At 44.6% G+C, this 13806-nt stretch overlaps 1 protein-coding gene across 3 annotated transcripts in view; it reads right to left on the bottom strand.

Annotated features, from left to right (window-relative positions):
• LOC116515627 (scaffold attachment factor B1-like) overlaps window positions 1-10599 on the bottom strand; it is a 52200-nt gene extending 41601 nt beyond the window's left edge. For 2 of the 3 annotated variants that reach the window (XM_032227787.1, XM_032227958.1), the window contains exon 1: window positions 10180-10598. In XM_032227787.1, coding sequence (XP_032083678.1) covers window positions 10180-10377 — 198 coding nt within the window. In that variant the 5' untranslated portion in view covers window positions 10378-10598. Of the gene's footprint in view, window positions 1-10179 lie in introns of all 3 variants that reach the window. The other variant, XM_032227874.1, reaches the window with a different exon arrangement.
• Between the last annotated feature and the right edge of the window lie 3207 nt (window positions 10600-13806).

Raw genomic sequence — 13806 nt, 5'->3', positions numbered from 1 at the left:
CGGTGAACAATGTCTGGAACTGGGTAAGAAGAATCCTTTTTATCTAAAACTCATCCCCAAAAGAATATCCAGGAAAAGAGAGGCTCACTGCTATTTTTAAAAGCAGCGATTTAACATTTTGAGAAGAATTTTAAAATTGAAGGAAAAAGAACCAAAATCTTTAAAAATACAGAAAATTGATTCTTTAAATTGGACAGGCATTGTTTTGGACAGGCATTTCAAAATGCTGGAACTATTTACTTAAAAAAACTAACATCAACTTTATATTTTGGATTGTTACCATTAACATTGGATAAAACTGGCTAATATTGAAATTCGACTTAAGAATGCCACCTGCTGACAAAAGGAAAGCATAACACATTCCCCAAATCCTGGAAATACTTGGCTATTGGAGACTTAAATGTGAGAATAAAAAAAACATTATTATTAAAGTATGATTGGCATAAAAATAAAATATTGAAATATTTAATAATTAAATAATGAAAGATTATAATTCAACCAAAATATGTGTACTATTACCAGAACGTATTAACTATGATGAATATTATTTTATTTGTACTAAAATGTAGATAGAAAGGGAATATTTGTAAATATAATAGACGCATAATTAAAAATTAGAATAGGTATGGAAACTAGACAGGGGGGGATTAATGGAATAAACATTTTTATATAAGATGAAGTAATAACAAGAGGGGAAATTAGAACTTGAACAATGGTAGTATTAAGCATGTTTGAAAAATATGGTGATTGGCATAAAGATAACATTGAAATATTGAACAATTAAATAATGGACGTTTATAATTTAACATAAATATGTGTATTATTATTAGATATGTCCGTTAAATGTAACAAATGATTGCTAATATTTTATTTGTAGTAAAAGGAATGACACTCAGAATATGGTGATTGGCATAAAAATAACATATTGAAATACTGAATAACTAAATAATGAAAGATTATAATTCAACCAAAATATGCACACTATTATCAGAACTATATAACCTTGTCAACTGTAATAAATATGAATATTATTTTATTTGTACTAAAATATAAGACACCCATGTGCCACACTGTTCAGGCATTGATGTTTGTAAAAAAATAAAAAAACTTAAATAAAAGAGAGATAAATCATTATCATAATCATAAAATACAATAATTATAAACCATAAAATACAAGACTCGGTGATAGATAGATGAGAAACCGTGTTTCTCCTAAAATAAGACAGGGTCTTATTGTCTTTTGACCCCCCCAAAATGAGCACTTGGCCTTATTTTCAGGGAGGTGTCAAGTGTGGTCATCTAATGGCTGCTGCTATGTTGCAATATTTCCGGGAAGGGCTTATTTTCGGGGGAGGGCTATTTTTAGCACATGCGCTCAAAAGTCCAATTAGACTTATTATCCAAGTAGGCCTTATTTTCGGGAAAACATGGTAAATAAAAGCAATCACCGTTATAGGTCTCAAAAATCCATCACAGCAGGTTGTGTCCAAAATGTCTGTCTGCCTTACGCAGACTTTATTATTTTTATACAGTTTTAACAAGCAGAATAAAGCATAGACAGCAACAGCATCGTTATTGGTTCATTCCTTCTTTATTTCCCTTGTTTGAGTTTGAGTTTTATTTTATTTATATGCCGCCCTTTCCCCCCGAAGGGGACTCAGGGCGGCTTACAACTCAACCAGGGAAGGGGGGTACAAACAAAAATTTAAAACAACATAAAACAATGCATGATTAAAAACACAACAGTCATACCAATTCGAGACGGGGCAGCAGTTCTTTAGCCCCAGGCCTGTCGGAACAGCCAGGTTTTAAGGGCTTTGCGGAAGGCCTGGAGGGTGGTGAGGGTTCAAATCTCCACGGGGAGTTCGTTCCACAGGGTCGGAGCAGCCACAGAGAAGGCTGTCCTCCGGGTAGTCGCCAGTCGACACTGGCCGGCGGATGGAATTCGGAGGAGGCCTAATCTGTGGGATCTAATCGGTCTAGTGGAGGTAATTGGCAGCAGGCGGTCTCTCAAGTACCCAGGTCCAATACCATGAAGGGCTTTATAAGTGACGACTAGCGCCTTGAAGCGTATCCGGAGACCAATAGGCAGCCAGTGCAGCTTGCGGAGGATAGGTGTTACATGGGTGAACCGAGGCGCACCCACGATCGCTCGTGCGGCTGCATTCTGGACAAGCTGAAGTCGCCGAATGCTCTTCAAGGGCTGCCCCATGTAGAGCACGTTGCAGTAGTCCAGTCTAGAGGTCACAAGGGCACGAGTGACTATTGTGAGGGCCTCCAGGTTCAGGTAGGGACGCAACTGGTGCACCAGGCGAACCTGGGCAAATGCCCCCCTGGTCACAGCCGACACGTGGTGTTCAAAAGTCAGCTGTGGGTCCAGGAGGACTCCCAAATTGCGGACCCTGTCTGAGGGGCGTACTGTTTGACCCCCCCAGCCTGAGAGATGGAACACTTGGCCAATTAGTAGGAGGGAAGCACACCAGCCACTCGGTCTTATCTGGGTTGAGTACAAGCTTGTTAACCCCCATCCAGTCCCTAACAGCCTCGAGGCCCTGGCACATCACGTCAACCGCTTCACTGAGTTGGCACGGGGCGGACAGATACAGCTGTGTATTGTCCGCATATTGATGGTATTTTATCCCGTGCCGTCGAATGATCTCACCGAGCGGTTTCATGTAGATATTAAATAGGAGGGGGGACAGGACTGATCCCTGCGGTACCCCATACTTCAGGGGCCTAGGGGTCGACCTCTGCCCTCCGACCAACACCAACTGCGACCTGTCCGAGAGGTAAGAGGAGAACCACTGTAGGACAGTGCCTCCCACCCCCACCTCCCACAGTCGTCGCAGAAGGATACCATGGTCGATGGTATCGAAAGCCGCTGAGAGATCAAGGAGCACAAGGACGGAGGCATAACCTCCATCCCTGGCTCTCCAGAGGTCATCGATCAATGCGACCAAAGCGGTTTCCGTGCTGTAGCCTGGCCTAAATCCTGACTGGAAGGGATCTAGATAATCGGTTTCCTCCAAGGACCGCCGGAGCTGAAAGGCTACCACCTTCTCAACAACCTTCCCCACAAAGGGGAGGTTGGAGACTGGACGGTAATTGTTTAAAGCGGCTGGATCCTTGTCAATCTTGAAGACCATCCCAGCCAGATTGGAATCTTCACATAACACAACAGTTCCTGGTAGTACCTGCCTCCACTAATTAGGTGAGGTCACAGATGTTGAGGTAACCAATCACTGAGATCATGGCAGTTTGCTGCACATGCCTGTACATAACCTTCGTATAACCTCTACACACCGTAAGTCATAAGATACAAAGAACAAATAGTCATAAGATGCTAAAGGTAATAGGAAAGATGAGAAGGGTAATAGGAAATACAATCCCATTATGTGGTTTGACAACCTAGGCCAGCGATGCCAAACTTTTTGGTTCACATGCCATAAGTGGGGGGAGCACAGGGGGGTTGTGTGCGGGCATGCCGCACCCATGTGATGCGCAACACCCGCCCCAGTGCGCATGCGTGCATGACAGATGCTCCTCCCCCCATTTTTTGCATGCTTTTTTCACCCTCCCCAAGCTCCAGGGGCTTTATAGGAGCTTGGGGAGGGTGAAAACAGCTTCCCCCACTCCCTGGAGGCCCTCCGGAGACTTCAGGGACCTTCAGGAGGCTTCCCTGAAGGCTCCGGAGAGCAAAAAATGACCTTACAAGCGAACCGGAAGTCTGTTTCCAAACGTCCGGTTTGCCCATAGGACCGGTTTTGTTTTGTGCTACGGAGGCTTCAGAGAATGCCTCTGGAGCCTGGGGAGGGCAAAAAATGGCTTTATAAAAGGCTGGAGTCGGCTGACAGGGCAACGCATCGTTTACCTTGACAAATGGCTCCGCATGCCACCTATGGCATGCGTGCCATAGGTTCGCCATCCCAGACCTAGGCCCTAGGTTGTGAAACTCGAATTCATTGAGGGCCATATCAGGGTTGTGTTTGATCTTGAGGAGCCAGGGTGGGTGTGCCCAGCTCGACGTCACCCGTGTCAGAGACACCTATTATAGCCCAAGCATTCTGCCAGCAAAAACAGGCTACCGAGCTCTGTTTTTGGCTGCGATGGCCTCCTGCAACCCTTTGCCAGCAAAAGGAGCTTGGGACGACTGTACACAGCCCTCCCGAGCTCTGGGTTCGCTGACAGAAGCAGCGTGAGCCAGTCCTTCGCTGTTTGCAGGGTGGCCCCGTAGGGCAAATTTAAGCACCCCATGGGCCAGATCCGGTCCCTGGGCTTTCAATTTGACACCTCCTGACCTAGGGCATAAGATAAACGTTGTGGGAATTTTATCTCATGTCATATGGACAGAAAGAAAAAAGGCAGTGGCACTGAAGTGTGGCCTCTAGAAGTTGATAGAGAAAAGCCTGCATGACATTTTCTGTCTCCACAATCGCCTGAGGGACATGTGCAGCTGTCGTTGATTTGCGGAAGAGAAAGTCGGGACTAAGATGTATTTCTGCCCCAACCCAGCATGGCTCAGACTACAGGTAGCCAAAATTTATGTTGATTGAGACATTTGTTATGTGAGTTTTGCCTCCATTTTACGACCTTTCTTGCCCACATTTGTTAAGGGAATCACTGAAGTTGTTAAGTGAGTCACACGGCTGTTAAGCGAATCTGGCTTCCCCATTGACTTTGCTTGTTGGAAGGTCGCAAAAGGGTAATCACCTGACCCTGGGAAACTACAACCGTCATTAATGTGAGTCAGCGGTCAAGCATCCAAATGCAAATCACGTGACCCTAGGGATGCTGCAACAGTCATAAGTCACTTTTTTTTAGTACTTCTGTAACTGTACAGTCACTAAAACAACTGTTGTAAGTCGAAGACTGCCCGCATTTCTGTTTATTTGCTTCCTAGAGGCAGCTCTCCCTTCTTCTGCCTAGGGAGCAAAAACGTCTACATCTCTAGCACCAAGCATGACACAAACCGTTCAGCTCCATCAGGCCAAGACACCTCTCAGCCCAGCTTGTTCTTCCTCAGGCTAGATAGCTGATGCCTCCAGGCAAACAGCAGATGGAGACATTTCCCTTTTGATGCTCTGCAACTGGCAGAGAGACACATTCTCAGCCCAGGGGGTAATCCTGAAACTTGAAGACCAATACCCTGATAGATAGGTAGTCCTCAACTTACAACAGTTCATAAACAACAGTTTACTGAGCCACAGTGGTGCAGTGGCAAAAGTGCAGTACTGCAGGATGCTTCTTCTGATCACCGGCTGCCAGCAGTTTGGCAGATCGAATCTCACCAGACTCAAAGTGGACTTGGCTTTCCATCCTTCCAAGGTGGGTACAATGAGGACCCAGATTGTTGGGGACAATATGCTGACTCTGTAAACCGCTTAGAGAGGGCTGGAAAGCACTAAGAAGTGGTATATAACTTTAAGTGCTATTGCTATTTAGTGACCGTACAAAGTTACGATGACACTGAAAGGGACTCATGACCATTCTTCCCAGTTACAACCGTTGCAGCATCCCTAGGATGTGATCAAAATGCAGATGCTTGGCATCTGGTTCATACTCATAACCGTTGCTGTGTCCCTGTCAACCCTGAAGCCATTTCTGGAGCAACTGCCACAGCTACGCTGCTTGGAGCTGTGGGAACAGGCGGGTGGGGGTGGGGGAATATAGACAGCTGGGGACTTGTAGCCAAAATAAAATTATTTATACTGAGAACCAAGGACGTTCTAGGTATTGGGGAGAGATTGGACCATGTGATGGACATGGGGATTTTTTTGGAGGGGGGTGGATCTTTAGAGTTGGGTTTTCACCAGATGTGCCAATATAACATGCCAAATAAATCTGTGCTTTGAGGAACTCCTAGGCCTCAGAGTTTTGATTGCGTTGGGTCTGTTAGTTGGAACCCTGACATTCCCAAGGTCATGTAATCCCCTTTTCCAAAATCAATGCAGAAGCCAGATTCACTCAACAATCGTATTACCAACTTATCAACTGCAGCGATTCGCTTAACAACTGTAGCAAGAAAGGTAGTAAAATTGGGCAAAACTGACTTAACAAATGTCTTACTTAACAACAGAAATATTGGGGTCAATTGTCAACATAGGTTGAGGACTACCGCTACTGTGCCCTCTTAAAGAAATGTATCCAATCTTCTTTTCAAGCTATATTCTATGAGTAGCCATCATCACAATTCACAATAATAAACTCCAGAGATAAATTATACAAATGAGTCTAGGTTAAATCTTTTCCTAATCTTTTGCACTTCAATCATTTCTCTTCTTCTATCTAACTAAGCTAAAGAGTTCTAAATCTTTTATTATAGATGGAAAAATCTGAGCCCACAATTTTTCTGGTTGGTTGGGTCACATGTTCTCCAGTTATGATGTAATTTTTCAAGCACCGCAACCAAAACCGCACTGTATTCAACATGCAAACCCTTCACACACAAGGATGGTGACATTTTAAATTCTTTCCTAGTAACTATATTCTTGGCTATAAAACCTTTTCTTAATGAGAGATACCTTAGACCAGTGGTCTCCAACCTTGGCAACTTTAAGAACTGTGGACTTCAACGCTGGCTGAGGAACTCTGGGACTTGAAGTCCACAAGTCTTAAAATTGCCAAGGTTGGAGACCACTGCCTTAGACCACTTCAATATATACAGGTAGTCCTCAACTTACAACCGCAATTGAGCCCCAAATTTCCACCCTTTTTGAGTTCGGACTGGCAGCAATGGTGGTGGGTGGGTTGGGTGGATGGTTTCATGTGCACATCCTAGCTCCAGTGCCAGCGCAAATGAAGCTTCACGTATTTACCCACTGCTTGCCCAGCCCAGTTCCCAACAGGCCATGGACCAGTATCAGTTCACAATCCAGGACTTGGGGTCCCCTATTTTAAAGCATGGGTGTCCAACCTTTTGTCTTGTTTGGGCCGCATTGAGTGAAGAGGAATTGTCTTAGGATGCATGTAAATACATACAATATAGTTAATATTTATTTATCAGCACAAATAAAAAAACACACACACACAAATATAACAAAGGCAACAGTAAAAATATTGGGTTTCTGTCGTGATGGACTCTTGTGACGAGCCGATTGACAGATGATGGAAGCAGTTAGCTTCCTCCCATAATTGGGGCTTACCAGGGGTTGTAAAAATCTAATAAAAAATCTAATAAAAAAATCTTGTGTGTGTGTGTGTGTGTGTGATAAACCTATTTACTTTTTTCTATTTTTTTACAAATATTTTGTGGAACCGCATTACTTGCCAATGTGACCCATGCACTGACAGTTGGATGTGCTTGTTTTGAAGACATCTATTACGGCATTTTCTGCTGATTCCTATCTACAAGATCAATATTCAGATGTGAAACAAGAGAATGGAAAGAATCCTGAAAAAGATTTAATTTGATTTTGCGATAAATTTTTTTTCCTGACCTACCATGGTTTGAAGATTACTACTTAAAATACAGGGACCAATTCTGGTTTTGTTGTTAATTTATAGGAATCTGTCAAGTTACAAATCTTCAAATAAAAAGGAAAGGAAGAAAAATGTAAGCACCAGGTGACATTTCTAATGTTACATTGCATATCTCCCACAGTTGCTACTAGGTTTCAGGTACCACAAACTAGAAAAGCTAATAGGCCGCTGTTTTGTTTTTGCTGTGACTGCAGCAATTGAAAAGGGGTAGTTGAGAAAAATCAAAACAATGTACCCCAATAGCAATAGCACTTAGACTTACCGGTATATACCGCTTTACAGTGGTTTACAGCCCTCTCTAAGATGTTTACAGAGTTAGCATATTGCCCCCAACAATCTGGGTCCTCATTTTACTGACCTCGAAAGGATGGATGGCTGAGTCAACCTTGAGCCTGGTGAGATTAGAACTGCCAAATTGCACGCAGCCGGCAGTCAGCAGAAGTAGCTTGCAGTACTGCACTCTAGCCACTGTGCCACCATGGCTCAAATGCAAGAAATGGAATTGTTATCATTCAATCAGCAGCCTGAGTCATATCACCCACTAACCATTAATATAGGTGTGTCCAACCTTGGCAACTTTTAAGACTTGCAGACTTCAACTCTCAGAAATCCCTAGCCAACGATGGCTGGGGAATTCTGGGAGTTAAAGACCACAAGTCTTACAGCTGCCAAGGTTGAACAACCCCTGCCATAATATGATTTCCCTACTTTGGTTACAGAATGTTAGTTGTATGAAGCCAATGTAGTTGAGGCAGGGAGCAGACATTAGCCAAGTCTCACCACCAAAAGCTAAGTAGGATCGACCTTCTTTGTGCTTGCATGGGAGACCACCAGGAAAGCCTAAAGCTGCCAATTAGATTGGAAAACCAGAAAAAACACACAAAGATGGCAAAATCAAAGCCCTCCTCTCTTGTACTCTTCGTTAAGATGACTACATGGACTGCCTCTCCCTGAGATCCAGCTGGATTTGAATCTTTCCCTCTCCTGAAACCATAATAGGTTGGGAGACTTATGTAGCTCCTTTACTGGTCAAAATAACAGAATTGGACCTTGGAGGTCTTCTAATCCAACCCCCTGCTCAAGCAGGGGGCCCTATACCCGTGATAGTGAACCTATGGCACGCATGTTGCCCAAGCTCAGCTCCACTGTTTATGCGTGTGCACCTCCCAACAGCCAGTTGATTTTCTTGTCTCTGCCGCGCATGTGGGGGGGGGGGCGCATGCAGGAGATGCACACGCTTGCGTGGGAGGGGAAGTTGCACACACATGTATGGGGGGAGTGCAGGGGGGTGCAACATTCGTCCCCCGTGGCCCATTTATGGTCCCAGGAGGCTGCAGAGAAGCCTACTAGGCCCAAAGCCATCACTGTCCTATATCATTTCAGATAAATGGCTCCTTAAAAACTTTTAGTGATGGGAGCACCCACGAATGCTGAAGGCAAGCCATTCCGAAATGGATCTTAAAACCTGGCTGAGAGATAACATGAAGATGCATGTATTATATACAAGATGGTTTATAGGTGACACTTCCCCCCAACGAGGTTAGCCAAAATGTTTCCTGGGTTTTCCCCACTGTGTTGGAAATGTGGAAGAAGGGATGGCACATCCTACCATATTTGGTGGTCCTGTACTGAGGTCACAAAATACTGGGGAAGGATTCAAAACTGGCTAAAAGAGGTTACCGGGGCAAGCATGGAATGGAAACCCGAGACTTTTTTTACTAAGCATAAAACCAGAAAACATGAGTAAATCTATATGGCATTTGAGCCTGCATATAATTGTGGCCGCAAGAATAACTTATGCACAATTTTGGAAATCTACTACCATACCATCGGAAGATGCCATAATTAAAAAGATTTATGAATGTGCAGAAATGGACAGAATGACGGGTTGGCTGAGGGACAAAGGAGAAACGGAACATTATCTTAGCTGGAACCTATGGTATATGTGGGCGACAAGGAGAACAGCAGGGACTTAAAACGGGGAAAGTTAAATAGCAGTTGTTAACAATGGGAACTAAAAGTGAACATGGGTATTGTAATAGATCCCTGAACTTTGTAACGAGAAGATGCTGGTTAGAGACTGTACAATGAGGAAGGGGAAAAAAAGTTGAACTGTGAATGACTGTCAGGGGGGGGGGGCGTTGTATGTTTAAAGTTGCATTTGTATTTGTATGTCTTATTTAAAAAAAAACTATAACCAATAAAGATTATTTGAAAAAAATAAAAGATGCATGTATTAGACACAAGGGGGAAATAGCCTGAGATTAAACGGTTATTGAGAACCCAGATTGTTGGGGGCAATAGGTTGGCTCTATAAACCGCTTAGAGAGCGCTGTAAAGCAATGTAAAGTAGCATATAAGTCTAAATGCTACTGCAATTAATCGTTAACCTAACTTGAACGGAGTTACACCAAGCTTCCCTTCCATTTGTTAAAAGATGAATATTTCAGTTACACCAACATAACTTGTTGGTATAATTCCCCTGAAACCAGGCGATTCTCAGGCGATGAGGATTCAAATAGCAGCCACGAATTCTGCAGGAATCCCTCAACGCACGGTTCCGAGGGCGACTCTTCAGTTTTTATAAAGTCTACGTTCCGCCAAATCCCGGAGGCGAAAAGTTGTGCTGCGGCGCATGCGCAGAGGATTTAACCCCTTCGGGCCCCGCCAGCCCTTCCCGAGAAGGCTCCGCGCTCTTACCTTCCGGAGCCGCTCGAGAAGGACGCTCTTGTTGCCTCCGGTGTCCAGGTTGCGCTGCTTCAGCTCGGCCCGCAGGTCGATCACCCTCAGGTCGCTCAGGCGCCGCCGGGTCATCCCGCCTCCGGAGCTTTCCGAGTCGCCACCGCTGAGGGAAACCGTCGCTTCTGCGGCGAGCCCGGCCTGATTCTCTGCCGCCATAAGGAAAGACTATGGAGCAGAAGGGGAAAAAAAACACAACGGCTTCTCGCGCAAAAGTTTGACTCTCAAAAAAAAATAATACCGAATTAAGCCCCTCCCCCGCAAAAAAACTTAAAAAAAAAAAACAAATTTCTGTAAACTGTAACGTCTATGCGGGGCGCGCGAGCGCTCCCGGCACGCATAAAATGGCGGGCGAGCTTCTCTTTCTGAGCGTGCGCAGAACTGGCCTGGCGAAGGATCACTGCGCATGTGCGTTCTGATTGAACACCCCTATTGGGGAAAAGAGGCGGGCGGGGCGAGTGCGCGCGCGCGCGCGCGCGCGACGTGGTAGAATGGCAGAAGAAAGCGACAAGCGGAGAAACGAAAGAGAGCCCGGGAGCGCATGCGCCCTGAACATAACTTTGCGCCCGCCTTGGATGCGATTAAATATAGGGAGCTGAGAACGTATCTATGTGCGCATGCGGGCGTTTTTTGGTGGGGTTTTTTTTTCTGTCCTTGCCTGATTAGGGAATGGTGCTGACTAAAAATAGAATTTCAAAAATGTGCAAATAGCCTCCTTTTCTCTAGACTTAGCCAAACACAAATCCTGCAACCATTATTCATATGTTTTAGTCTCCAGGTCCTTAAATCATAGCTGCTCTTTGCACTTTTTCCAAACTCTCAACATCTTTTTTTTATTTTGTGACCAAAACTGGATGCAGGATTCCAAGTGAGGTCTTACAGTAGAAAGTTAACACCCACCCCTCTCCTAGAAGAAGGAAATATTTTGAGAAATATTTTTTATAAATATATTTCCCTGGATGAGAAATTGAGAAACATGTTATTTTAGAGGGAGAAAGCAGACCCACCTTTCTTAATAGCCCACAGCAGATGTCAGCACTTAAGTGTGTAGGCAGTTATCACCCAGCCCTCTCCCAGAAAAATGAAATATCCTAGGAAATATTGAAAAGGCAGAATATTTCTTTGGATGTGAAAAGAAAGAAACATAGCTGCCTGTAGCTTCCTGCCATCCCCACTTTGTCAATGGGCCATTAAGAAGGCCAAGCTAGTCCCTTTACATAATAAAGACTTCTCCACTTCAGTTACAGGGGGATGGGATTAAAGCATGATAATATTGCCCTTTACTCAACTGACCACAAGGCATCTGAGAACTCAACCAAACCTGGATTCAAAACGCAGCCTAGAGAGTTGCCCCTGCATGGACCCATGGGATTTTGACAACCAATCAGAATACATTTCTTACACATGAACAGGAAACAGAGAGGTGGGACTGAACAGGTTATAAAAAGCCTAGCAAACCCCTCCCTCAGCCCGTCTCTTCTTCTCCACCAACATTGAAGCATGTGATCCCCTTTTCTGTTCAGGACAAGCCATGTGGCCCTGTCCAACAATAAACCATCTTTCCAAGCAGCCTCCATGTCTCCAGTGTCTTTTTCCCCACTTGGAGCCAAACCCAGAAGGACATTTTTTTCATCAAGTAATAGAGAGCTTATTGAGATCTAGGTACCTCTATTCATAGGCAAAATGCAGACAAATACTTTAGGCAGAAATCTATTCAAGACAGGATATTTTGAAATTCCCTGCAGCAAAGTCTGAATAAAGGTAGGATTAGCCCTCAGCCACAATAGGAATTACACAAGGCCCTTGATTGCATCACCCTCACTTCAACCAAACTTCAACCTGGGAGTTCAGACAACCTACAGAGCCAGCTATGGCCCCTACATGACCCCATGACAACAGCCAATAGAATACGTGTTCTTGCACAGGAACAGGAAGCTCAAATGCAAAACCCAAGAGAAGATATAACACCCACATCTCAACTCTATGTGGTCAGCTGCACCAGAAATGTGGTTCTGTTCATCATTAAACCATCTTTCCAATCAGTCTCCATGTTTCCAGTGTCCTTCTCCTGGCTTGGAAAGAAACCAGATGGATATTTCTCCCAACATTACTAAGGCTTTATAAAGCGGTATTAATACTTCACGGGGTTTTGATTCTATGCCTCCGTATACAACCAAGGATTGCATTAGCTTTTTTGTCTGCTGCCTCTGGCTCTTGTTTAAGCGATTGTCCACTAGGTCTCCAAGGTCCATCTCGCAGTTACTGTTTTTGAGCCAGGTTTCACCTAATCTGTCCTTGTAACTGGTTTTTCCTGCCCAGGTGTATGAATATGCTTGTCATTTAAGACTTTTTTCTGCAAATAAAACTGATGCGGGCAGGAGGGGGGGGTCTGTCTGAATGCCGGTAGCTCTCGACTTAAAACATCCATTTAGTGACCGTTCAAAACTACAACGATGACTTACAACTGTTTTTCACACGACCATTATAGTATCCCTATGATCACATGATCAAAATTTGGACACTCGGCAACTGTCATGTATTTATGGCAGTTGCAGTGTCCCAGGCCAATGGGATCCCCTTTTGACACGCAAAGTCAATGGGGAAGCCAAATTCACTTCAAAACCTTGTTACTAACTTAACAACTGCAGTGATTCACATAACTGTAGCAGGAAAAGTAAAATGGGGCAAAATTCACTTAACTGATTTGTTTAGCAATGGAAATTTTGGTTCCGTGGTGGTCCTAAGTCGAGAACTACCTGTGACTGTTTTCAGTAACAAGGAGCAGCTTTGATTAATGTCTCTAGTTTCTTTGAAGCAACAAGACTCTGATTTCTGATAAGCACTTGAAACTCCAGACATGAGAAATGCCCCGAAAGTTTAACTTTAGTAACCAAAAAAAAAAAAAAAAATCAATGTGGGAAACACACCTCCTGAATATGCAATTAGACATTAACAGATCATGCTAGCAATATTATGGGATACTCTGAACGTTTATATGGTATATTTCAGCGATGGCGAACCTGTTTTGGCTCCCGTGCCATAAGCGGTGGGAGCGCAGTGGGGTCGTGCGCGAGCATGCCGCACCCATAATGCAATGTGTGACACCACCCCAGAGGGCATGCGCGCATGACATGCGCGACACCCACCCCCCATTTTTGCATGCTTTTTTCACCCTCCCCAGGCTCCAGAGGCTTTATAGGAGTCTGGGGAGGGTTAAAACAGCCTCCCCTGCCCTCCCTGGCTTCAGGAGCTTCCCTGAAGTCTCCAGAGCGCAAAAAACCAGCCTTACGGGCAAACCGGATGTTTGGGAATGGTTTGCCCATAGGCCAGTTTGGGGGGAGGCTGTTTTCGTCCTCCGCAGGCTCCTATAAAGCCTCTGGAGCCTGGGGAGGGCAAAAAATGGCTTTAAAAAAGGCTGAACTCAGCTGGCCAGTGTGCACATGCGCGCTAGCCAGCTGACAGGGCAACACCTAGCGTGTCCTGACAAATGGCTCGGCATGCCACCTGTGGCACGTGTGCCATAGGTTCGCCATCCCAGGTATATTGAATAGTTGCTGAGCATGCTCTATAGATGCTTGATGACTCAAA

This window comes from Thamnophis elegans, chromosome 1, assembly GCF_009769535.1.
Source record: "Thamnophis elegans isolate rThaEle1 chromosome 1, rThaEle1.pri, whole genome shotgun sequence".
In the NCBI taxonomy this organism is placed as follows: Eukaryota; Metazoa; Chordata; class Lepidosauria; order Squamata; family Colubridae; genus Thamnophis; species Thamnophis elegans.
Note: the sequence above shows the minus strand (reverse complement) of the source record. Positions and strands in the feature narration are given on the sequence as shown.